This window comes from Triturus cristatus, chromosome 1_2, assembly GCF_964204655.1.
Source record: "Triturus cristatus chromosome 1_2, aTriCri1.1, whole genome shotgun sequence".
Lineage (NCBI taxonomy): Eukaryota > Metazoa > Chordata > Amphibia > Caudata > Salamandridae > Triturus > Triturus cristatus.
The window spans coordinates 995,565,044-995,591,778 of record NC_140580.1 but is presented as its reverse complement, the minus strand read 5'-3'; the positions used below and the strand labels follow the sequence as shown (position 1 = coordinate 995,591,778).

At 46.0% G+C, this 26,735-nt stretch overlaps 2 protein-coding genes across 2 annotated transcripts in view; one reads left to right on the top strand and one right to left on the bottom strand.

Moving 5' to 3' along the window:
• The window catches only part of LOC146868560 (kelch-like protein 13), a 389,849-nt gene extending 364,272 nt beyond the window's left edge, over positions 1–25,577 (bottom strand). Inside the window, exons 1-2 of the mRNA XM_085611273.1 lie at positions 24,501–25,577; positions 8,726–8,978 (exon numbers count right to left, since the gene is read on the bottom strand). Coding sequence (XP_085467399.1) covers positions 8,726–8,978; positions 24,501–25,577 — 1,330 coding nt within the window. The remainder of the gene's footprint in view (positions 1–8,725; positions 8,979–24,500) is intronic.
• The window catches only part of DPP7 (dipeptidyl peptidase 7), a 1,979,246-nt gene that overhangs the window by 1,408,065 nt on the left and 544,446 nt on the right, over positions 1–26,735 (top strand). The gene's annotated exons all lie outside the window — the stretch shown is intronic.

The window sequence follows — 26,735 nt, the reverse complement described above, 5'->3', positions numbered from 1 at the left end:
GTTTGAACAAAATGGTATATATTATCTAGATGCGCAGTCATTCCTGGTAACTTCCCTAAATACACCGCGGCTCGTCTGATGCGTAATGATGCCATGATCATTTCGTCCTCTTTGCCGGGCACAGGGTCATATCTACAATCTACAAGAAGTTCCTTAAGCGTACGGGCGTTTATGAGTTTGGGGGTACGTGAATGTGCTGACTCTTGAAAGGTAAGTTTATTTATTCTGGGTGGCGTAGAGAAAATGTTGGTAGCACCTCCCGTAGCCCCGTCTGGGGTATCGGGCGTGAAAGGATTCGTTGAACGCGATACAGCAACTATAGGTGTTGACACAGCTATAGAAGTAGCTGTAGGGACAGATGCAGAAACAGATGTGCTTGCCGGAACTTGTGACAGGACTTGTTGCTGTAAAGATACGGGTACTGGATCTTGGCGTTGAACCTCCCTGGCAGGGGGTCTATGTGGGGCGGAATTAGCATACTCAGGAGCTGCGTCATCTAAATATGAGGAAAGAAAAACATCTTCTGCGGTTCTAGGATGCCCCTTAGGATGTACCTTTATTGGAAATAATGGGGGTGGCAAGTCTTTTGGTATCTCTGGAGTAGCCTTAGGTAATCCTTCGGCCAGAAGGGGATACATACCATTCATAAGGGCATTTCTTTGTCTGTCTACTTGTTCTGATTTCACTCTTGTACCTTCTTCAATTAATAGGTTTTCTCGTACTTTATTTGAATTCTCTCTATTTCTCTCTTCCTGTCGGAGGGCCTTTTCGGTACGTCTATGAGATTCTTTACGCCATAACTCAACGGCGTCTTTCTGTAACTGTCGGACTTTCCTTTTCCATAACTCTTCCTCTACTTTCATGATGCACTCTGCATCCCAGGTTCCCGCTGTGGGCCACCTCTGACTTTCTGGTAATTCCTTGGTGTAGTCTACCCATAAATCAAGAAATAATATAGCGTCTAAGCCATGTTTATGATACATGAAGTACCCTGGAGTGTCCCTAGGAGGAATAGGAACAGCTTCTTCGAGTACCCCTTTTCTTGTTGTGATCTGTCTTAGTTTCGAAAAGAGCGGCATATTGAGAACTGATCTGATACTTGATTTTGAACAAACTTAATACAGTAAACACGATAATGAACAGTCATTCATACCACAATATGCAGAACGTACTTAAAACATTTAACATTTAACATTTACCTGAACAATCAATAATGATGACGGTCTAAAGAAAACTTAATCACTAAAACATAATACTCGACTTTAACTGATTTATTCTGAATTTATATACTTGATATACTAGATATACTGCTAAACAGTACAGATACACTGCTGAAACAGTGCAGACCGGATTTGTGTACCCAAACCCGTCTTGACCGGCACAACCTATGTGCACGTCAGAATGCCTCCCCAGTAATGGTACTCACCGGGTAGCTCGGAAACGGAAGGCCTCGGAAACTGAACTGAACTTGAACCGGACTCGACTCGACTCGACTCGTCGGAAACTGGACTCGACTCAGGACTTCGGGAACTGGTGGGCCTCTGTATACCTCGGATCTTGCTCTCTCAGCTAGGCTATGGTCGGGATACTTCGCACTTCTCACCGCCTCGTCTGGGTGTTGATCGCAGCCTCAGTCGCCCCCGCTTGACCGGAGGGAGATACAGGAAATCCTGCTGGTACGCGTAATTGTCCGTCCAGCTGTGGCAGGAGACCGGGCCTGCAACTCACCGCCGGCGCGTGAGATGAGAAAGTGTCCCTGTTCGGGCGCCATTCTGAGTAACTGAGCCATATAAAGTCGGTGGCCTTTCGTACTTAGGAATCGAATATCCAGCCCATTCATGGCGGATCTGACAGAGGACATGTTGACGGTGGACGCACATGTGTTTGCACCCGACCGCATTCAGCTAATAGCTAACATGCCAATACCCAAGACGCAAAAGGAAGTACGAGCTTTCATAGGCCTCACTTCATATTGTAGACAGTGGATCCCTCAGTATGCATTTCTAGCAAAATCGCTCATTCAGTTGACAACACAGGAGGCAGCCACATCGACTGTTCTCCCTTGGACTCAGGAACATACACAAGCTTTTGAAAGCCTAAAGAAAGCTTTATGTCAAGCACCTGTTTTAGCAACGCCATGTTACAGAAAACAGTTTACACTCTTTGTTACAGAACGCGAAGGTACTGCCTTGTCAGTACTCACACAGGAACAAGCAGGAGCACACAAACCATGTGCTTATTTTTCTAGTACATTAGATCCCGTAGCTCAGGCTTTGCCTGCATGCCTAAAATCAGTGGCAGCGACAGCTTTAGCAATCAGACAAAGCGATGCGATAGTGTTAGGACATCCATTGACAGTTCAAGTACCACACGCAGTAGAGGTTCTTGTAAATAGAACGCAAACACAACACTTGACTATAGCGCGACTTACAGGGTATGAACTAACATTGTTCCAGCCACATATAGAAATCAGACGCTGTAACACATTGAATCCTGCCACACTTTTGCCAGTAATCGGAACAGACCCACTAGCCCATGACTGTATTGAAGTTATTACAATAACGACGAAACCCAGACAAGACTTAACCGATGTCCCATTGTCAAACCCAGACCTGACGTTGTATGTAGATGGTTCTTGTATGAGAACAAATACAGGAGAGTTAGTGGCTGCTTACGCAGTCACAACAGATACTGAAGTCATTGAAACAAATCGTATAAATACTTTGTCAGCTCAAGCCGCAGAGCTAATCGCTCTGACACAAGCCTGTATTCAAGCCACAAATAAAAAAGTCAACATATACACTGATTCACGTTATGCATTCGGAGTTGTACATGACTTCGGCGTGCTGTGGCGAGAGAGAGGTTATTTAACTTCCCACGGTGCCCACATTCAGCACGGACCCCTCATTCATGCCTTATTAGATGCGATACATCTACCCACTGCAATAGCAATCATGAAATGTAAAGCTCATACGAAAGTTACTGATGTCATTTCTCAAGGCAATGATCTAGCCGATAGAACAGCTAAACAGACTGCTCAAACACAAATATCCGACATGACAAAGACAATAGTCCCGACGCCGACACATTGTATGACAGTTAAAGATCCTACTCTTGACGTAATTGACATACAGACACATGCTACACCAGACGAAATAAAGAAATGGACCGAATTAGGAGGGATTCAAACGGATCAAGGATGGATGATGAAGAAAAAATCTGTGTGGTTCCTTCCTGATTCAATGGTCCAAGTTATAATTAACACTATACATAGTCCAGCACATCTAGGAGAAAAAGCTATGCTAGATAGCATTCAACACATTTGGTTCAATAAACATTTACGAGCATCAGCTAAACAAAAGGTTCGTACCTGTATGATCTGTTGCCAGTTCAACCCAGGAAAAAGCGTTCCCGTAGAACAGGGTGGATTTCATCCTCCTGATCACCCTTTTGAAGTCCTCCAGATGGATTATATCCAGATGGAACGATGTCGAGGATTCAAATATGTTCTCGTAGTTGTCTGTGCTCTTTCCCGTTGGACGGAGGCATACCCGGTTTCAGATTACACTGCCCCGACTACTGCCAAACAGTTGGTTCGAGAATTCTTCCCACGATATGGTTTACCACGTGTTGTTCACTCAGATAACGGCCAGCCGTTCTCATCCGAATTAATGAAACATGTTTCACTTTTGTTAGGTTATCAGTGGAAATTCCACTGTGTCCGACACCCTGAGGCAGCAGGTCTCGTAGAAAGACATAATCAGACCCTGAAAATTAGATTGTCCAAAATATGCAGGGAGAAAGGTGTCGACTGGGTAGTAGCATTACCAGTTGCACTTTTTTACACGAGAATGGTAGCACACTCTCGAACAGGGCTATCCCCGTATGAAGTGATCTTCGGCAGACCACCAAATATGTGGGGGACGCCTATGCCACGCAAAATAACTGATATTGACTGTAATATGCTGACAGATTACTTGGCTTCCTTGATGTCTGCACTACAATCTTGTCGTTCACAGGTAGCTGCAGCTTTTCCTGACAACACTGAGGTGAAACCCCATGACGTAGTTCCGGGAGACTTGGTCCTCGTGAGGAACTTTGATCGAAAGACTCAGCTGGAACCTAGGTGGAGGTCACCTCAGCTGGTGTTGCTCACCACAAGAACAGCCGTGAAGATCGAGGGCAGAAAAGGTTGGATTCATTCAAGTCATATCAAGAAATTTCATGGACTACCAGCCGATGTGAATATCGCACCTCGTGTGTCTTCACCCATTGACTCAAAACTTCCTTTTGTTGAAAAGAGTAGTTCTGAACTTTATAAACTAAAGCTTAGGTCCAACCAGTCAAGCAATTGGTTTATAACTGACACACCTTCTGAGAGCCCCCTACATGACGTGACGAGTCTGACGTCTCTGTTCCAACGTCACGTCAGCCGTCTTAGTATTTAACCGGGTCTCCTTGGAAACGGTTCAAGCCAGTTTTTCATTGGCTACCTATCACATGCCCGGTGTCAACTCCGTGATATGTGTTATCATCGCGCTAATCTTGCACACTTTACCATACTTTTGTGGCTTTTTCCTGTTTCAAACGGGCGCATTTTCTAGTCTTTCACCTGGTTGCATTTACTTGTGTCCAGCTTGTTATAAGTGAAGGACTTCGGAACACACCTTGTCAATATGTACCGCATCGAGTGGCTTGCCCTTTACAAATGGGCATTTCCCTTTACAATAGGGCGCCTTTCCAGCCTTCAACCTCGTAGTATTTATATTTAGAATTGGGCGTTTGTCTAGCTTTTATCTTTTTAAAGCCCTCATTTTCGACCATGGCGCGCTTTAAACCGCTGACGCGGCGTCAACCCTGACCCACATTGGCTTATCCCCGACACACCCTCTGACAGCTCCTGTCATGACTTGACGCTTCTGAGTATCAAACCGGGTCTCCTTGGAAACGGCCCAAATATGACTTCCATTGGCTAACTATCACACGCTCAGTTTCAACTTGGTGAAACGCGATGACGTGCGCTGATCTTGCACACGCATGCCCGTGGTTATAAACCCAGCGTCTGCCCCGGTCATTTCACGGGATACTCCCAGGGGAGGACGCGAACTACCGTCTTATCACAGGTATGAGGGGTACTATGTAGATATCTTTATGCAGAGGCGGACATACGGCATGGTCCTATCTTTTTCGAATTTTCTTGGCCATTCAATGCCGTTTCGATCATGTGGCATAGGGGCCACTTTTCTAATGTTTCTTTATAGTGTGTCTCGCACTCTAGGCAAACGTGTCTTGGTTTGTTTGTTATTGTATGTTGTTTTTCGGGGCACGGCATGGGTCCTATATTATGGGATCTTGTTAATTATTTTTCTTACATTTTCGTTGTGACTCGCCCTCTAGGCGCACGTGTCCCATTTTACTCTGTTTGTGACTTTTTATTGTTTTCGGGGTACGGCATGGGTCCTACGTTATGGGATATTGTTTATTACCTGTCCCATTGATTCATTGGTATGGGGCAACTCATTTATACTAAATCATACACTTTCTGTGACTCGCATTATGTGAGCCATTGTCTTCCCGACTTTATGACCACTGGCCTTGTTTCCTAAGCGTCCCATTTTTACCTTAAACTTAGTCACTTTAATTACGTTATTTTGCAAACTCTGGTGGAGTAACCGCACACCATGGGTAGGCGGAATTCTGCTTGATGTTCTCAGCTTTCTCCATCTGACGAACCAATGCCGGCCTTACAGTCATTTTTTGAATAAAAGGAACCTGGTCCTTTTTGTGTTTGATTATTTAGTTGAATGCAGTGGATCCTTGAAACTTAGGGACTTACTCACACTTTGCCGTTCAGATACCTTAGGGAACGGGACCTCAGAATCTTAGATGGGGGTCAACTTTGAAATTATTTTAATGTTAAATTAGCACTAGTTATTTACACATCTACTCTGCTTTAACAGATACGTGTACAGTGCCCTTATCATGGTGGTACTGGATGACTGAAAAAGGACTGTTCACCCAGCACATTTCGTAACCTATCGAGAGACGACTCCTGGTTTACATGAACCCCGGCGCTATTGGATTGCACTTGCATTGTTACTCATGGTACGTGTCCTCCTGTGCCCTATCTCACTGATACACACCTGTTTAGTCCCCTTCCCCCAGCCTCTTCTCTCCCCTTCTTCTCTTCTCCCCTGTTTATGACATAATCATCTTTATATCATGGGGCAAGATGGGATAGAAAGACACAAATACTTGTTACGAAAATAAGGTTCCAGATAGGGACACCCTGATCAAACCATCCACTTTTAGTAAATCAAAAGCTTATCCTTAGTAGAACCATGACGTCACAACTGTACATCTTTGCATATTGAATTACTTAATATTCTTTTGTGTAAGGTTGTACGTTAGTTTCTCTTGGAAGTGTGTTGTTCGACATATCAACAAGACAAAGTATATTCCTGATGTGTCCTGTGCTTTCACTTTTAGTTTGTTTAAGATAACAATTATAAAAAAGTTTTCTTCTTTCCCTAATTGATGTCTTTTATATGTATTTTTAAATGTTTTGTACGGTGCGTCTACTTATGTTATGTCTCTTTGCATCTTTCCAGCCCTGACGAAGTTCATTTTTGAACGAAACGCGTTGGCTGAGGCTTTGTTTCAACAACTGAATTAAAATAAAGACTTTGTTTATATACCAACTACAGACCACTTGGTGTAATTTACTGACAAACCTACTTGGTGGTGCACCACCCCAAAACCCCTTTCGAATTCTCACTGATCTGCTTGGCAGTTAGCATCCATCAACGGCGGATGCAGGGGTGTTAGTATGCACACCATCATCTAATACTATTCTATTTACATTGGGAACTCAGTAAGGAGGTGCAGTCTTTGGAGTCCGCCGTTAATCCTGTTTGCTTTTTGTTTCAGTACAAGTCTCATTTGGGATCCAGCCGTACCTACTATCTAGTGTTAACCCCTATGAAAAATATCTCTTAACACGATTTCGGTTTAATACTTTCCATCGGCTGATAACATTCCCAAAGACAAAAGATTGGTCTAGTAACCTAACCCCTTGTCCTTTTAATGGACAATCAGAACAATCACCACTGCACGTAGTCTTTTTCTGTAGCTATTATGAATTACCACGTAAGAAGTGGATCATTCCCTTATTAAAACTCATAGGCTTACGCCAGTGTCGCCCGGCCCTTCTTGCTTTACAATGTTTGGACACTGAGTGTAGCATTTTCCCAATAGCCCGTTTTTTAAAGGTTTGTGTTAAATACCGTGCAAACTATGATTAACTATAAAATGTCAGATCGTGATTTGGATCCAAACTGAAAGTAATAATGTGTAAAAATGTGTTTTTATTATTCACATATAAGAACCTTTGTGATCTATATTAATTCTTTTTAAGTTTTAAAAAATCTGTTTTAAACTTTTGTATACTTTTATGGACACAAAATTTGTATCCGAATAAAGTTTTAATTGAATTGAATTGAATTGAGTGAATGGTCATGAGAAACACAAATTCTGGATATAAACCGCATCACAGTGAAAGTGGTTCCGCTAACAAAAGTTTAATCCTTCCTAAAGGAACCTTTCTTTACAACTTAGAATAACAACAGATAGAGAAAAAGACAATAATGATCTAAACCCATGACTTACAGTTTCCACACAGCTCCTTGAAGCTGATAAATAGATCAATGTGCTGTATTAGAAGACTTGCAACTTATGAACTGGAAGTAACAAAATGATCCCAATGTCAAAATCAGTAGCCCACTTGCCTCCCTAAATAGGGTACAAATCTGTGATCTGTATGTTGCATGGTGTGCAGGCGAATTAATCAAATTGTTTGCAAACCACAGTTGGAGTTACCCTAGTTCAGAGAAAAGGAAGAGGGTATATGCACAAGCAACGCAAACAAATTCCCCTTTCACTTCTACAAGAGATATTATTTACGAAACGGTAGTGAAAAGAACTAACCTGTAGTCTGGAAAACAGTTCTGTGAGTTCCAAAAAAGGACCAATTTTATGATAAAACCAAAAAAAAAAGCAATAAAAACAAGTGAACATATTATTACAGTAATTTTAATTCATGGCAATGAAAAGACACTTATCACTTGAAAGAGTTGATTGTGTGTGTATATATATATATATATATTTCAATTGATTCTGCTTATAAAAATAAGCTTTCCGGAAAGACCTAAAAACTACTCTATTCAGAGAAGTTTTCATTCTGTACAAGCCAGAAGACCCTTCTGCTCCTCCTCCTCTTATCGAAATGTGAGACCCGAGATCACAGCATGTGCCAGACCAAAGCATCTCTGCTATTAGGATATTCTTCCATTGAGAAGAGCGGGTCCCATCTGACAGCATAAAACACTGCTATGTATCAGGCCAAGGAACAAGAAGGAGCAACATTAAGAAGACCTAGCAAAGAGGAGGAAGCACATGAAACTTATCTTTTGGCATCAGCAGCTTTAATTGTTCTGATACATCCTGCTATCTGAAGTGGATGTGTGCTTGCTTGTTACTATGCAAAACCTCCTCAAAATGTAAAACATAAATTATGGTTGCTATATTTATCTTCACTGCCAACTGATATAACGGATATGGAAGGCATTCAAAAACTGAGATTTTTTTCTGAAATATTATCTCCTGTTTTCTCCTGAGGGCAACTATTCTAGTTCAATCTTAATCAAAATTCTAATAGATTATTTACCTGAGATATAGAGAATTCCTTTGTGTGTTGTTCCTGCATGATCAGCAAGAGCCATTGGAAAAGGTGCAGTGAACTCCCATTTATTCTCCTTAGGCTGGTATTCCTCTACTGTTGGTGTGAGGTTTCCAAGTAGCGATCCTCCTCCCACCACAACTATTCGATCAGAGATGACTTCGGTGTGAAAACGTGTTCGTCTTTCCAGCATTCCAGCAACTTGTAGCCACATGCCACTCCTAGCATCAAATCGAAATACCTGAAAAGATTAAAAGAAAAATGATGCTTTTAACAGAGCTCACTGGGTCATGTCTGGATATCCTTCAGACTTGCGGCCAGGAGTGGGGGTGGGAAGCATGGAGAGAGGCACATGGATCTTGCTATCCTTAGTCTAGCAAGTGTAAAATAACCCTGAGGCCCAGGGAGAGGAACCCACAGCTTCACAATTATGGCTGTCTTTTATTACCCAATTGCTTGCGGGTTCTCACCGTCAGTAGGTAATAAATAAATATTTATATGTATGTGTGTGTGTATACAAATGTATTGCAAGTAGGGTTGTGCTGAACCTACCACAGAGCCTACGTATCTGCTTTTGTAACTATGCCTTTCTTGGTGCTCTAGTTCGACCTCTATTTGGTTGTTGCCTATACATTTCTTTTCCTTTCTTCTCTGGGTTTCTATGTTTTTTAGTCCCAGAGGGTTACCTTCTCACTCCAAGACTTTTTTCCAACCGAGATTAGCCTCTACCAATCGTGAGTGCTCTTCTTGCAATGCATTTGTGGCAGCATTGATTGGTTTTCTCTCCCCTTCTCCATCGTGGATGTATTCTGAGATACCCTTTTCCTCTGTGTTTCTCAAGGTAGAGTTCGTTCACATGCTTGTCTCTGCGATAAGGAGCTCTAGCACAGAGGTATGAGATGTTCTCGCCCTTCAGTCTTGTCCAGTCATGGTTTGAATACCACCTGGAGAGTAACATAGTCTTATTGTTTCTATGGAGTGTTTTCTCCAACACTTTCTTGTCCCTCTGCTGTGGGTATGTTTTCCACATGCTTTTCACAGTCTTGCAGACTTCAACTCCCTACAGGCTACCCACAGTCCTTCTAGTTGAGCGTCTTCCTTTCCTTCTCTATATTCCTAAAACAGCCTGGTCCCTCTATCCAGTTACGGACTAGCTAGTCCTATTTAGAGATCTTTCGTGGGATCAGTTTGCAGACCCTCCACCGAAGACGGCATTGCTTGGGTATCTATTCTAAGGTAAGTAATCGGCGGCTAGAAGTCGCTATCAGATGAACAGGTTCTCCAGTATTGTATCTTTTATAGATTCACATGCTTGAATATTCTCCGTGGTCATGGTGGGAGTACTACGGTAACAGTAAAATAGCAGTACTGAGCTTTAAACTTAATTCCCTTTGAAACTCAATAGCATTCAGTAACTGTGGGAAGTTGGCCTGGTATATGCTGTCCACTTATTGATGATAGGTTAAAGACAACCTTTATTGAAAGCTATTCTAGTGGTAGCTTCAGGCTAAGTCTTGAAGGAATGTAAAGCAGCTTGTTTTACCAGCCTATAATCTCTTGAGTGACTAAATGAAAGGAGACCACACCAGGTATATATATAAAATATATGTATTTATACCTGAACACAGCCTACTAGTCTCTTTGAGGCTAGAGGTAAAAGCACATATGTTCCACTTCAAATATCACAGTAAATTAGCACAATATACGTTAGGCTCTAGGGGCGAACCAAACCATATATTAAGAAAGTGGTATAAGAACCACGACTTGACTAGACACATGGTCTAGAGCCTGTAGAATCACTGGGACCCCAAGGAACCACCCAAGGTAGTGACACAGGAGACCCACGGGTGATGTGTGCACTGTGAGAACACAGCAGCGAGCTCCAGTTAGCTTCTATGGGGAAAGTAGCGGTTAGAATTTTAAAGTTTAAGGACACTTAGGAGTGGACTAAGAACAAACCCTTTTGGACTTAGATGGTTCTAGGGCCAGCACCCAAGGGAGCACCAGAGTACTCGTGTTACCTCACCCAGGGAAGCCGGGTGCATAGGTGTCAAATGGTGTTGGGTCTTCGTTTTCAATGGCAGCTTGCTGAAAAGTGCTGCTGCCGGGAAGATGAGAAGTGCCGGAAGAGATCCAAGCCTGTATCGTAGATGTGAAGAACCTGAAGGCAGAGGGGACAGAGTCTGGGTCACTTGCCAGTCACCAGGGGCACGATAGTCGAATGCCCACCGATGTCGGGTGCTTCAGGTGAGAAGAGGGGAAGCTTGTCTCTTCAGCTACGAGGACCAGGAGGGGTCGAGGATGACCAGGAGCTGGATTCGAGCTGTCCCACGAAGGATGTAGAGTGCTGCAGCGTCGTAGCCCGGATTGAACACAACAAGCCTTGGCAACAGCAACCCACGCAGGAAGAGGAAAGATGCTTCGGTGCGGACCAGCAAGGTCCTGGGGTCTCCCCAAGCGATGGAGAGTCAGGGCACGTCTGGAGCAACCAGGGAAGCCCAATTAAAGTTAAAGTTGCCTTCACAGGGACCCACCAGTCAACGGACCAGGGATCGCGAAGGAGACTCGAGCGAAAAGACAAAGGGCGGGCTCACGGAACACTCGTGAAGTGTAGGCCAGCAATCTTCGGTGGAAAATGTCCTCGGGGTCTGGGTTACAAGTAACCCAATGCACAGCCTCAAAGGATGTCAAGAAGCTGATGCATTTGCAAATGTGCACGATGTCAAGGGGTTCCGGTTCCACGGTACCCACGAGGGCTACGGGTCTCAGCTTTGCTGGGGACTCGGGTCAGCCTCTGTGAAGTCTGGAAACCCACCTCCTGTGTTGCAAAGTCTTCGGTGTCCGGTGGGAGATTCGGAGATGCAGACCGGACAGATGCATCTTTGGTGCCTGCCAAGCAGGGGAGTAACTCCTTTACTCCACAGGAGATTCTTCAAACATCTAGTCGTATAGCTCGTCAAAGTTCCGGGATTTCTGTAGCAGAGTTTCGTCCAGGTGTAATCTAAAGTCCTGTAGTCAGGGATTCCTTCTTTATACCCAAGGAAGGGTTTGGACTAACTCTGGGGACCCACCTATGGGAGGGTTTGGAAAGAGGGGTGGCTACACCCATTTCCTTTGTCCAGTTTCACGCCAGAGCAGGGGCTGATAGCCCCTGCAACTGGTTTGAACTGGACTATGCACAGGGACACCAAATGTGCCCCCAGTTCAGGACTTCAAAGCACTCTGTGGGGGTGCACCCACCCAGCCCCAATACACTAAGACCTGTCTGGGAGGTGGTAACTCCTCCCTGTGACAGGAGACCTATTGTCCAGGCCTCCCCTGCCGGAGTGTCGGTCAGCAGCAGGAGGTCAGACTCGTGTCTGTGGCTGGCAGCATCCATTTTGTGATGCCAGGGCTCTGTTAGCTGGTACCGGGTATATTGGTGCTGTCATGTCTTTCCCTCTAGAAGGGTAGGATCATACTCCCACACCAGTTACTGGTGTGGGGGTATGATTCCAAGGTGTTTGACACCAAACACGACATGTTTCCGTGCAGCCAGTCCAAAGTTAGCATTTACCATTTTGTTAATGCACTTAAGAATATATGGTCAGGCTGCATCACAGACAGCCCCAGAGAAGAGATTCCAAAGGCTGCAGAGGGGCTCTGCTCATGCATGGGCACCCTCTCAAATAAAACCAAGCACCCTGCCTTCAGGATTTATAAGGCCTGCCATAGGGGTGACTGATAGGTTTATATGTGCAGTGATAGGGTGAGATATAGTGAACCTATATCTCAGTAAGGGGTGTATGCACCACCTTACCCAGGCTGCAGTAGCAGACCTGTGTTGTCATTTTAGGGGGCTTCCCAGGGGTGGCATAATACATGCTGCAGCCTCTGGTAGGCCTCTGGGGTAGCTATTCCCTGGGTACATAGTATACCATATACTAGGCACTTATAAGGGCACTCCAGAATCCAATTTGTGGTGTACCTAAGGTACTAGGAATCCATTTAGAGAGGAAGCAGCTAGGCTGGGGTCCTGAATAGCAGGGCCCCAGCCAGGCTAAAGTCGAAAAACAGTGTTACATCAGCAAAAAGTGGGGGTAACCATAAGAAGCAGATCCTACTCTCCTACACTAACCAATTAACTTCATTTTAAAACATTCAAACTTCAGCCAATCAGAGCATAGATCCAGAGTATCCATCCTCTGCACGTCCACCATACCTCTGATTTCTAACTGCACTTCATGTGTTAGGGAGCCTCCCTGAGCTCTGCTTAATCACAGTGTTTCTTCTTTACCCTTTTGAACTTTCAGCTTCCAGTTCATTTTCTATGTCCATCTCTTCAGCTGAGGTTCAGTTTGGGACCAGTGAGTGTACCTTTGTAATTTTTCTTTTAGAATGTCTGTGTCTAAAAAAGGGCTGTTCGGGCCTTGCAAAACTTATGAAAAGTCTCGGCTTTACTCTGAAGATCCTCATAAGGAATGCCTGTATTGCCTGTATCCGGACCATAAGCCCAGAGACTGTAAGTACTATCGTACTTTTTCTTAAAAAACCGTGAGGGAAGGCTCCTTCTCTAGCTATAAAAGAGAAAGTCTGCTAAGGAATCAGACTCTTGAGAGTGAAGAGAAGCCACATACCTCCTCCAAGAAAAGAAAGGAAGAGGGTTCTGCTTTTTCCCAAAGAGATCCTAAAAAATTCAGATCTCAGAGTAAAGAAAGATCTGAAGTGAAGAGGGCTAAAAAAATAGAGCAGCCTGTGCCTTCTCAAGCACAACAAAAAGCTGGCTCTAAGCCTCCATCTGCTCCGCATGCGCCTTTCAAAGAAGCTTCCTCAGAATAAATTTGCCCATCTGCGACATCGTTGACAAGACACACACTGCCTGCTACCTCTGTCTCCACCGGATCAGGCACGCCGCCGACGGGCTCTTCGGTGACTTCTACGACAATGACATTCACGATGACGACGGCCGTAGCATCATCCAAGACGGAAGTGGTGGTGTAATCGTCGGCAGCAGCTGTTACACCATACAAGAGCTTCACAATCGGCGGTCCTGCTCAGCACCACACCGTCAAAGAACATTTCCACCCTGACAACGCAGTCAATTCTACCATCAACGGTAGCACCTACAATCCCTTTCGATGAGCACGTCGACGAAGGGAAAATACATGACTATTTCAAAGGTGATCCCATCTCTTTTATAGGACTTCTCTAAGATCTCTACACTGCCCCTTATTCATCTCCCGGACTTCCAGGAATCAGTGGATGAGGGTCCTTATGGTCCTGCATTAGCCCCTCACAGCTCAGAGTTAAGTGCCAGAAATCTGAGGACAAGGAGGTGCTGGATGATCCTTCTACATATCTAGAGGGCGAATATTGCTTCTCTGACACATGACGTCCCAGCGTTCAACGCTTGGACACAATTCAGGAACATTATCCATATAAGGAACAGGAAGATAAGGGTCAGCTGGAGCCTTCTATCAACATCCCTATTTTGCTGGTCACTGATCCACGTTTGATGCTCAGTGATTACTACAAGTGTTTTCCTGAGGCTAACGCCAGTCAACAGCCACCTCCTACACAGGCAGTACCTATCGTCATTCCAGCTCTGCAAGCCACGGCTGCACTACCAAAGCACAAAACTCTACTGCCTTTGGAAATTCCTATGCAGGCACATGACAGTGGTGACCAGCAGCTAGAAGAGGAAGAGCTACAGTTGGACCCGGATGTCCGGGATGAATGGGACGACATGTGGTGCACACACCACCTTCTCCTACTCTGCCAATGACCGATTCTCCACCTGCTGATATAGGCAGTTTTCATGATCTCTTCGAGAGAGCTTCAAAGCATTTTGATCTACCTATGCCCGTCAAGCGGACGGAGTGCTCTTTATACGATTTCAAGCCTACTACACAGCGCTCCACCTGAGCCATTCCCATAGCGGATCACCTGTGGCAGGAAGGCCTGAAGCTAATGAAGACGCTAGCCTCTGTTCCTGCTGTTATGCCGAAATTGGATAATAAATACAGGGCACCTGAACATTCTCCTGCGTGCCTCATTGGTCATACCCGCCCTGACTCCGTTATTATACAGGCTGCCCAAAGAAGATCCAAGAAACCTGCATCTCTGTGTGCTTTCCCATCAGACAAGGAAGGGTGTAGGTTGGATAACATTGGCAAAAGATTCTCTGCGCTGGCAGCTACCACCAATAGGGCTTCAAACACTATGGCTATCCTCGAGAGATATGACCAGCAAATGTGGTCCAACATCTCCCCCCTTGCTGGAGCATCTTCCCGAGGATAAAAAGGATGCAAAAGACATTCAATTAGAAGGAGAGAGAGCCTCTCCAGAGATTATTGATGTGGCACTTGACATTTTTTCTACTGCCTTTAGGCAAATGGCGGGGCCAGCGGTATTGAGGCGACAGGGATGTCTTAAAGCAACAATATTCCGCCCTGAGAAATCTATAAAAGATATCAAAACTAGAGAACTACAGAGTACAGAAATAAGTTGTTTTTTACTTACCTTTGGTAGCACCTTATCTGGTAGACAGGATGTAGCTGCAGATTCCTTACCAACCCTCCCATCCACCCCGTTCTGCGAACAGCTTGTCTACAAGATCCCTTTCATGCCCTTCCAATGCCTTTTTGTTGGGACTTTGTTATTGTTTTACAGAAAGGTGTCTCTTTTCTGGCACACTGTTTCCACAGGCAGTTTCTATGCATGGCGCTGCATTTTTATGCGCAAAGTAGCCACAGAAGAAACTGAAGTCTGTGCATCAGGAGAATGCTTAAATGGACTTCATCGACATCACATCCGGTCAACGACGTAGCTACGGAGTTGTTCTATGCCCTCACAGACGCTCAGAGGTACTACTGTAAAAACATTATGGATCCAGCCAGGCATCTGGGGAGAATTCTAAGTTAAGGAATCTGCACCTAGATCCTGTCTCTACAAGATAAGGCGTTGCAAAAGGTAAGTAACTTGTTCCTTCCTGCATGTCAAGCAGCTCTATGAATAACATCAAAAGCAAAATGAGCAGAAGCAAAAAAAAAATATATATATATATATATATATACACACACACACACACACACACATGTATAACCTCGGATTTCAGGATCATGAATTGGGCTTCTTCAGCACAACCACTCATCCGTTACTTCCTAAGTAGTTAGTGGCCATAGATGACCCATATTTCGCTTTACAGAAGATCATTAGTTCAATGTTCAGACCAGCTTAGATATCTTAATTCAGGTTGTAATTTCTATCATTTTCTATAAGTGTGTTTAGTCCTTTAAATGTCATATGATGTAATGCCCAGGGCTGGCGCTTTCTTAAGGTGATGTCAGACCGATGAAGGACATCAGCACCATGTGGTCCAGATTACATGAAAAGGTTCAACAATTGCTTTTTATTGGACTACAGGATGGCAATTAAGCAGGAAAATTCTATTTTACCAGTAGCTATGATAATCCTTGCACCCTATGCTGCCTACACTAGCTGACTGTTTACCAGTGGTAGTATCACAGCATTGTGGATTTCACCACCAAGCAGTACTTTCCTCTTCTGCAGGGACGGTATGTAGCTGATGACTGCCTTCCTAATGTTCTTTCCATCATAAAGTCGACTGATTCTTTGCCCTTCCTAAATATGGTGTACAAAATTAGGATTGCAGTTTTATAATTGGATGCCATTCATCCACATCCACATGGAGACAAGTGTGACCACACTTAGAGTGCTGAATCAGATTGCCAATATCTCAGCTCTTTTTTCCAGATTTTAGCCTCTTGATTTCCCTACAAAATGACAGTGATTAGTAAAAGAAGAGAAAGATGGACTTTCAGTGTTCAAAGTGGAATATTAGGTAGTTCATATGTTTGACACCTTGAATGGCTAGCTAGGCCTTTAGTCCTTCTGAGATCAGTAATTTGAATACAAGTAAATTGAGTAATGGGATTCCCAGTTATTTGTAGACCTTAGAAAGGGCTGAAGAGCAATGATAATTACTACCCAACCCAGTGGCACTCATTTCATCCACCTTTGAACAATCAACCATTGAGACATCTTTGCCTGGATTCCAACATCTACCTTCAGCTTGTACAAGGATCTTGTAAACAATGTTGAAGTCCCCTGTGCTATGTTATTCAGATTCATATGTGAGCTACAGGTTGTGCAAACATATCCTTTGCTTTTTAAAAGCAGATATTTGCAGCAAGAACACAAATCACAAAACTACTGACCTGAAAATCAACTTGAGATCTACAGATTAAGCTATGCCAATATCAACAGCACTGTATAACTATGATTTCACCATGCAGGTTACATGTCTGCTTTGCAGCAGATTCATTAATCCACTAGGATATTTAATGATTATTCAAACCTGTTAACCAGATTATACACAGATGATTAAGGCACCTGCTGCAGAGATCTAAGTCAGAGGTTCTTAAACTGCTGACTTCTGTGGACCCCCCTTACTCATTACTGGAACCTGGGATTGTTTACTGGAAACTGGGAATCCCCTTTGAGTCACTACTGAAAGCCGGGCACCCCAGCCTAATCATTTTCAATGACTTGAAATGCAAAACAATACACCAAAAATACAGAAACAAACTTGCAGATCCGGAAGTGGAAGCGAAGCGGAAAGCGAAGCGCAGTCTCTCTCTCTCCCTGGGCAGGCTGGTGGTGCGAGGGTTGAACACCGCGGTTACGGTGGAGTGAGCGGGGCAGCTGAGGTATCCATGACAGGCGAGTGGAGGCAGTGGTGCGACGTGGTGAAGGTGGGTGACAGCTGTCGCAGCATGGTTGCTTGTGAGCCTTGTTGCATGCTCCTCCTGCTCCCTGCTCTCCTGCGGTGAGCGGTCTTTCAGCTTCTTTTTACCCACGCAGCCCTGCCGCCTCCTACCGGCTGCCGACCGGTAGTTGCTGTGCAGATGCTGCTGCCCCCTTTGGGTAATCAACTGGTCAGACTATCTTGGCCCTGCACCCGCGGCTACCCACTCCCGCAGTCGGTCACCCACGGCCACTGCGCGTAGTTCTTCAGCCTCTCTTTCAGCGAGTCAAGCCAAGAGCAAAGGTCAGCTGCACCAGTGGGTAGAGGGCAAGTGTGGCTGCCATGGTCGGCTGCTGCCAAGTGCGTGCCCCAATCCTTCCCGCAGAAGTGGCCCAGCTAGTGCTGGGTGCGGCATGCGGAGGCCACCGCTCACCCTGCAGTCTAGAGTTCTGATTTCTGGTCCCACGCCCCTTTAAGCACTTGAAGTTCCTGGATAGTTCTCTGCAAGTTCAGCACACTCTTGCCTTGGGGACCTCTCCCTCTTAACCGGACCCAAGATAAACAAGGAACAGGCTGAGGCAGGAACAAGAAGATCAGGAAGAACAAGAAGGCATCAGCCCCAAGAGTAACCAATCAAGAGAACCAAGGAGTGAGGCCTCGCCTCACATTTAGAAAAGAAAAGCATAATCAAAGGCCCACTAAGGCCCAAGAAAAATACAGAGTGCTCACTGGGAACTTCAGCGATAATTCGAGTGAAAGGGGCCACGGTGCGTTCAGGAAAAAATGGAGCGGCGCAGGGTCAGGGGAAAAAGCGACAAAGCAAGAGATCAAGGCAAGACTTCCTCAAGCGAGAGTCTGCCTCCGGATCAGTGATACATCTGGATGATACGAATGAGAAGAAATCCCCTAACAAGACGCTCCCGTGAAAAAAGCAAGGACGGACGAAAATAAAAGGAAAGAGGAGTACAAGATAACAGATTTCTTAACAACAAAAGGACTAGTTAATCCAAAAAAAGAAAGTACAAATAACATCAGTTTCTGACCTCAGATAGCAACATCAACCCAAGGAGAACTTGCACCGCTCTTGCAACCTGACCATGAAACTGTAGTAGGCCAACAACAAGAACGTGCCAACTCTTTCAGAAAGATTGGACAAAACCAAGTAGATCACCTGGACTCAGTAGATGAGACAGTCCAGAAAATCCCAGTTATAACAAATAAACTCATAAGAAAAGCTGAAGTCTACAATCAAATTTCATGCAACTCCCCTTTTTGCTTAAATCTCAGTTGCTGGGTAGAGCAGGAACAAAGAGCCGAATCAGTTCAGCAAGAGGAGCTATTAAGTCCTCGAGGACAGGGGGTAGCTCTGGAACTACCATTAATAGAATTATTAGAAACTACAACTCCTTCACATAATATGTATACACAAAGGCTTGATTATCAACGCACTTCCTCTGTAACTTCGCACGGAGTGGCTGAAACAATCTTGCATACTAAAACAACAGGGCCAGATGTGAGCGAGGCAGGAGGCATCTTTACTAAAGATAAAAAGACACCAATCAATAAGAGTATATCCATGTTAAAAAAAATCAAGGGAAAGTGAAAATAATTTGTTCTTGCTAGAGGACCAATATTTAGCACCAAATAGCGAACCCTGCCCCAAAATAAAGTATGCACTCAAAGATGCTGGTGATAGAGTTCCTTTCAGTACATGGGGTGTTTTATTATCGACACTGGACTCAATCTTGTTAGCAATATCCCACCAAGCGGACAAACACGACCTCTGAGTGGATCTTCTAAATATTATGGCTAGACAAAAAGTTAGACACTCATCGATCTGATCATGAGAGCCCAACAATATAATTACATGCAGCAAGTCAACTGCCATTGTTTAACGATAGGCGAAAACCCGCAAATTCTGACATCAATCTTGACGGATATTTGATAGAAGTAAGAGCACAAGCAGCAAGTCCATAATCTGAAAGAGACTATTAAGTATGGATTCCTTATCTTAGAATTACCTACAGGCGTTGGACTGGATCCGGAGAATTTTTCTTTAGCAGTACCCCTGCGCGTCGGTAGGTGGCGTCGGTCGACTCCCCGTTCGTCATTGGCGTTGTGATCTCCAGAATGACGTCCCGGTATCTATTTAGAAGCCGCCCCTGCACGCTGGCGTTAGTTCTTTCTTTTTCTGCGCCAGCCTGAGCAGATCTGAAGCGAGAGGTACCTCTAGTCACTTTTTGACTGTCTTTTTTCGACTTTTGTCAACATCTTTTTCGAGTCGTTCGACTCCTGGTACACAGGGATGTCACATCGGCGAACCGGATTCAAGCCTTGTGGCTCCTGCCACAGGCCGAAGTTGGTGACTGACCCATATCTAGTGTGCCTCTGGTGTCTAGAGCGCAACCACGACCCGAAGTCGTGCTCCGACTGTCAAGCCATGGCCCCGAAGTCTTCGCGGGAGCTATCCCAAAAGCTTCTGGAGGCCAGGCAGTTGGCTCCGCACCGCTCGCCGTCCCAGTCGAGAGGGAGGTCGCGGGAACGGTCGCGAAGCCATCACCACCACTCCTTGTCGTAGTAATTGTCTTCTGGTAAGTCTAAGCACAAAAAGAAGGAGAAGAAGCACCGTCGCTCTTCGCGTTCTCCCCGTCCGTTAGCTGAGGCGACGCAGGATGCGGAAGGCTAGTCGTCCGGCTCCGCCCGCGGGGGATGTTGGGTCGACTCCGAGCCTCCTCCCCTTCCGGCTTTGTAGTTTTTACGAAGCTCTCCACTCAATCTTTGGGCATCCCAACTCCACCAGCGCACCTTCGGGCGCCGCGGACTCAGCTGGGGCTTCTAGACTTTTGATGCCGGCAGCTTCAGCCCTAGCACCGCAGGGCCCCCAGAGATCCAGACCTGGATCAGGATCTGCGCCTGTCGAACTTACAACACCTACTCCGGCACTGTATCCATCAGTGACACCTCCGCCCCCTCCGATGCTGGATGTGTCCCCAACTGACGTCGAGCCCAGCCTCCCCCTCGTCATGGACACAGAGCCGGACCGGTGTTGACCGGCGTCGGTACCGGCGCCGACTGGTACTTTTGTACCTCTGTTCTCTATCTCCCTGAGTGGCTACCAGAGGAGGGTGAGGAGGATTGGGAGGGGTCTGTGGACCCCCTGGCAGATCAGTTGGAAGAACCGGACTGGAGAGTGGAGTTGGGTGAGGCCAGTGGTCTGGACACTTCTCCAGACCTTGGCATGCTTTCTCCCCCTACCGTGGCTACGGGGCAGTGAGCGTCTTACGCTGTAGTGTTACGTAGGGCAGCTGAGGCCTTGAACCTTGAGCTTCCTATGGTGGCGGTCTGGACTATCCTCCTTACCGAGGTGCTTCAACCGGCAGCGGCCTCTTCGGAGCTCCTGCTGCCATTCAATGAGGCCCTCGCGGACATCCTTCTGGGCACTTGGTCCAAGCCCAGCACAGGGGCTCCTGTGGATAGGATGATTGCCCGACACCACCACCCGGCCCCAGGCGACCCCATTTTCCTCTCCCAACACCCTACCCCGAGAGCTTGGTGGTCCAAGCTTCGACTTCCAAGGGTGCATTCCCTACTGCTCCACCTGATAGGTAATCCAAGAAGCTGGACCATCTTGGGGGAAAAAGATGTTTTCTTCCGCCAGCTTAGGACTGCGGTCAGTGAACACCGCATGTCTCTTGGGCCATTACTCCCATTCTGTGTGGGACACGGTCGCGCAGGTGCTGCCACAGTCCCCGGAGGAGGCCCAGGCCGTGCTCTCCCGTGCAGTTGCTGAGGATAAAGACGCAGTGAAGTTTGCCATACGATGTGAACTGTGACACCACTGGCTCGCTAGGCAGGACGATTTCAACAACAGTAGCCCGGAGACGCTACGCCTGGCTGAGGTCTACTGGATTTTCGGGTAATGTCCAATCAACTCTTTGGACATGCCTTTTGATGACCGTCGCTTGTTTGGTGACAAAGCGGACAACGCGCTCGAGCGCTTTAAGGATTCCAGGGCTACGGCCAGATCCTTGTGCCTTGCTACCACCTCTCGCCCTGCGCAGTCTGCTTTTCGCCCCTTTTGTGGCTTTGGAAGGGGTGCCCCGCCATTTTTCGCCCAGAACCTAAAGAGGCCTGTGCAAGCTGTCCAGCCTCTGCACGGCCGGGGACGTGGGACCCAGCGTCGTGGGAGTGCCAGTCCACCAGCGCCCCTTCTGCAGCAGCCTCCAAGCCCTCCTAGTCCAACTTTTCAGGGCCACCACTTGCCAGTGGGCGGCAGAATTAGCCATCACCTCCCCCACTGGCTTAAAATTACGTCAGACAGGTGGGATTTGCAGATAGTCCAAAGGGGCCACTCCCTCCCCTTCGAGACTGCCTCATCCTCCATGCCACCTGCCTTCCATCACATGTTGGAGGATCACTTGGCCCTTCTCCGTCAGGAAGCTACGTCTCTCTTGGCCAAGGGAGCCATCGAGCGAGTCCCTGTGCCAGAAGTAGGTCGTGGTTGTTATTCGCCCTACTTCCTGGTACCCAAGAAAGCAGATCCCTCTCCCTTCCCCAACCAGAGTTCACAGTGGTGACAGATGCATCCCTGCTGGGTGGATCGGCCAGATGGAGGAGGTGTAGATCAGAGGCCTCTGGTCTCCGGCGGAGTCCAGGCTTCACATCAACCTTCTGAAGCTCCGGGCCATTCGCCTTGCACTGAAGGCATTCCTTCCTCTGTCGAAGGAAGAGTAGTGCAGGTGTTCACAGACAACGCCACCGCCAGGTGGTATTGCAACAAACAGGGCGGGGTGGGGTCATGGACCCTATGTCAGGAGGCACTTTGTCTCTGGAAGTGGCTGGAACATCAGGGCATGTCCCTGGTGGTTCAACACCTGGCGGGTTCCCTGACCGCCAGGGCGGACAAACTCAGCCACCGGTGCATGATGGATCACGAATGGTGTCTTTACTCAAGGTGTTGCAAGTTCTCTTTCAGCAGTGGGGAGAACCTTGGTTAGATCTATTCACCACTGAAGAGAACGCACAATGTCAGCAGTTCTGCGCATTGGAATTTCCAATCAACTGAAATGATAGACCGCTCTTTTGACAGACAAGTCAAAGAGAACCGTGCTTCAACTAACCAAACCTCTTCTGTGGAAAATCCTCAATTAACCAAATCAGTAGACCGCTCCTTTGACAGTAATATGTAATGGTTTTTAAAGACTGAACACTTGATTCAATAAACTAAACAAAAAAACTAAACTACAGAAACGAGCATTTATCAAATACACAATGATAAAATATTATGTATTATTTACTAACAAATATAAACATATCAAAATGTTAGTATTTATATGAAGGGAGGAGCTTTTCCGAATTAATTTGAGGCCACTCATTATTCATACTATATTCTTTTCGATGCACTTACACTGCTCCCACAAATCAGTCTGAGGATCCTAACGTATTAAGCAAACACAAGGAGATGATGACGGAGCGCTGAGACTTTTCAGACACTCACCCCCAGTCACAGACCTGGGTTGAATCCATCATCATTCTTTAGCTCACTTCGCCACCTTAGTTCAGACCCAGATATATTTATTTATTTATTTTTAGGGTTTTATATAGCGCGAACAAGACCCTTGCTGGTATCAGAGCGCCTTACAAGATCAGTCTTGACCATGTGCCTCATGGGGAACAGTCCAGCCCGAACTGCCAAGCCAGGTCTTCCCTGAACCTGAAACAAGCATCCTGAGAACGGTTTCTGGGTAACACCCTTCATCAGCCAGGCTAGCTTGAATCCAGTGGCAAAGTGAGCAAGGGACCCACGTCTGGGCATACCCTGCCAACTTAGGGTGAACAAAGCAAACATAAGGAGTTCCTAACATATAGCCTGATTTAGATCTTGGCAGAGAAGGAACTCCGTCTCAGTGTCAACAGACTTCCCTCCAACGAAGACTATAGCCTGCCCGCCCGATTTAAATCTTGCTTAGTAAGAGCAGTCTGAGAATTGGCTATATATCCACACTCCTAATTTAGATGGGCGGACATGCAGCCGTTTTTTATTGCCCATCACCGCCAAGAAAAATGTGGCAGTAAGGGGCACTAAAATGTGCTCAATAGCCCCCTCGCTTCGGGAGGAAACTATTTTGGTGAGGGGGCATTTTTTTTCTTTTTGAAAAAGAAAATACTGCTTTGGCATTTTCTTTTTGAATATAAAAAAGATTGTAACTTTGCCAGATGGCACCATCATGTTTGACGGAGACATCTGGCAAACTTACAATGCATTGGCTGGGACCGCCTTGACGATGGTTCCTGTCAATGCTTGATATGTCTGCTAGGCTGATGGATATTTCAAACTTTCCAGTTGACACCTCCACAAGCACAAGCGATTATCCTTACCGTTTGTCTGATCGTGCCTTTACATTTATTTACATGCGTTAGAGGACATGCGCTGTAGATGATATGAAATGAAAGTACAAGCAATAATCCTTCACGCTTGGCGGCATGCTGTTAGTTGAAGGTGGGTAAGACTTCCCTTGAAATCACAAGCGCGTATGAATCAAGGCTCAGCAAAATAAAAGAAAATCAAAGGCGGTAAAAGGCTTGAAAAGTTTGTAGCGGCGAAAGTGAAAGTAATCGAGCAGAGCATCAAAGGGCTGGGTGAGAAGGGAGGGGGGGAATGCAAGGGTCAAAGCGGCTAAAGTGAAAGAAAGCTATAGAGAAGGGAGGGGGGAGTGGAAAGTTTGTAGCGGCGAAAGTAATCGAGCAGAGCATCAAAGGGCTGGGTGAGAAGGGAGGGGGGAATGCAAGGGTCAAAGCGGCTAAAGTGAAAGAAAGCTATAGAGAAGGGAGGGGGGAGTGGGAGCAGCTGTGCACGTGCATGTGATCGGGCACTCAAGGTTTAGGCCAGCCAAAACTGTGGGTAGCACTTTGAAAATCCCACATACAAAATGTCTCTTCGAGCCTTTGGCTCGCGAGACCTAACAAACCAGGTGTCTTTTAAAAACTGTTAATTTTTTTTAAACACTATCTTACCTCATTTGAAGGCCGCTTTCCAGATGGATCAAAGAGTGATTGACCTCCAATAACATAGAGAAAATCGTTGATTACTGCTACGCAGTGATTGTACACTGGCTTGCAAAGCTCCCCAACTTTTTCCCAACCGCTGAATGCCTCATTTCCTAACCAGATGTCTCCACAGACTTTGTTTTCGGTCGTTCTGCCACCGAGGACCAATACTCTTTCAGAATTCGAGCGGATAGAGGTGTTTTCTGATTGTAGGATGGGCTGAGCATAGAGCTGGGAGTGGTAGCTCAGTGCCTCCTGGAGGTATTTGAAGCAGCTGGCATCCATTTTCATGAAGGGTACTTCTTGCACCGATTGTTGGAGGTCCTCCAGGGGGATCAGTGGGAACCTAATTCTTTTGAGTAAGTCTTCTGCATCCTTAAGTCTTGCGGAGTCATGCAGTAACCAAGTCTTGGTGAGCGTGAAGAGCTCAAGCTCGCTGTATTCCTGGATCTCCTTCCTGTCCAGTATCTCAGCCAGGGTCTCTCTGTCTAGCTCTTTGAGCTGTCGATCATCTTTCAAGATTTCCCGGTAGTGCTGCCCGAGTTTACTCATTGCTTTCTGCCTTAGTTCTTCAGGTCCATGCCTTTTGACAATATTGATAACCGCCATACAGCTATTTTCTTCGAGGGACTCTTCTAAGAATGTAAAACACAATTTTATTACTTCTCGCACCAGTAAGGTTTCTGCTGCTTTAAGCGTGTCTTGAACATTGTCAATAGAAATATCCAGCTTGTTAGAGTAGATGAAATTCAAAACAGTTCGCATCCCCTTGGCGCTCGCATCTTTTAACTGGATATGTTCGGGGGTCTCGGCGTTTGCTTCATTTCCAGTAAATATTATTTTGCAGTAGTTGCTTGCTGATGCCAGGATAACTTTGTGTGGAGGGAAAGGGATTCCACCAGCTTCCAGAACCACGTCACATAACACATTCTGCAGCCGCATGAGTCCAACACCCTCCAAGAGCTTTGGTAAATACGTGTCCGAAACAAAAGACCGGACTTCCGTGGCTTTCCGTTCATGACTAACCATTACTTCAGATGTCATCGAATGCAATGCACAAGCTAAAGTAAGAGCTCTTTACCGCAAAAAAACCCTTTTCTATTCCTTTGTATGGTTGCTGTAATTAATTCTGGAGCACTTCTGTTTCTACGGTTAAATGTGAACTCTTCATAGTCACTTTGTGAATATCTTGCGTTAAATTCGCTGCTCCGCCATCCAGTTCGCAGAACAGAATGTCTGGTTCCTAGACAGCTACGCCTGCTCCTTACCCCTCGTAAGCATCGATTGAGCCTGCTCGTATCAACGCCACGCAGTTGTCCGCACCAAGAGATGCTAAACAGTAACCTGCTTAGCTACTTTCGAAAGCGCTGATTGGCTTAGCCGGCCTTGTTGTGCGCGTTCTTCCGTGTCGCTTTGCAAGTTTGGACTTGCCGTGCAGGTTTGGACACGCGTTTTCACTATTACAAATGAATACTTCTTTAATCTTGGTAGAGCCCACATAGTGTAGCTCGCGGCTTTGTACGCTTCCAACAAACCCCCCCCCACCCTCACCCTCATCCCCGTTCCGGAGGGGTGGCGTTGTCCGCCTGTCACCCCAAGCATTCATACTCTTGGTTACCCGTTCTGGTGACAGTGCTTTGTGATCCAAATCCGGTCACCCTTGGTTACATAATACTAAATACAACCAGCAGTCTGACTCCGTTTTCACATTTTAATAAAGTTCCAGCATTTCATAAATGCTTACTGAACAAAAGAACTGTTACTGAAATAAGAAGTTATTTGGAACTGTCAATGAGAGACTCGGATGATTGGCAGAGAAGTTTGTTTATTTATCCTAGAAAACGTCTATGCTTTTTAAAATAAACTTCAGGCGCATGTAGAGCAGCAGTGTCAGTCACGTTTTGTTTGGGGAGTTCTAGTACATTGTTTTGAAAAAATATGGAGTTTACATGATCGTCAAGGACTCCGGGAGAGAGGTTTTAGTGACCGCTAGAGTGTCGTAGGAAAGGGGTGTAATGCCCCGGTTACTTACTGGTAATCTTCATTACTCTGAGTATAGTCTTCCTCGCCACATGAGTTACGAAGTGAGCTTCAGCTCCACTCCAGAACCCTCCAAAGCAAAAGTTAGCCTCCCATCCCTTCCCAACATGGCCGACCCATATCACCCTTGACCTCTATAAGAGGAGGGCCGGCCCAACCCCC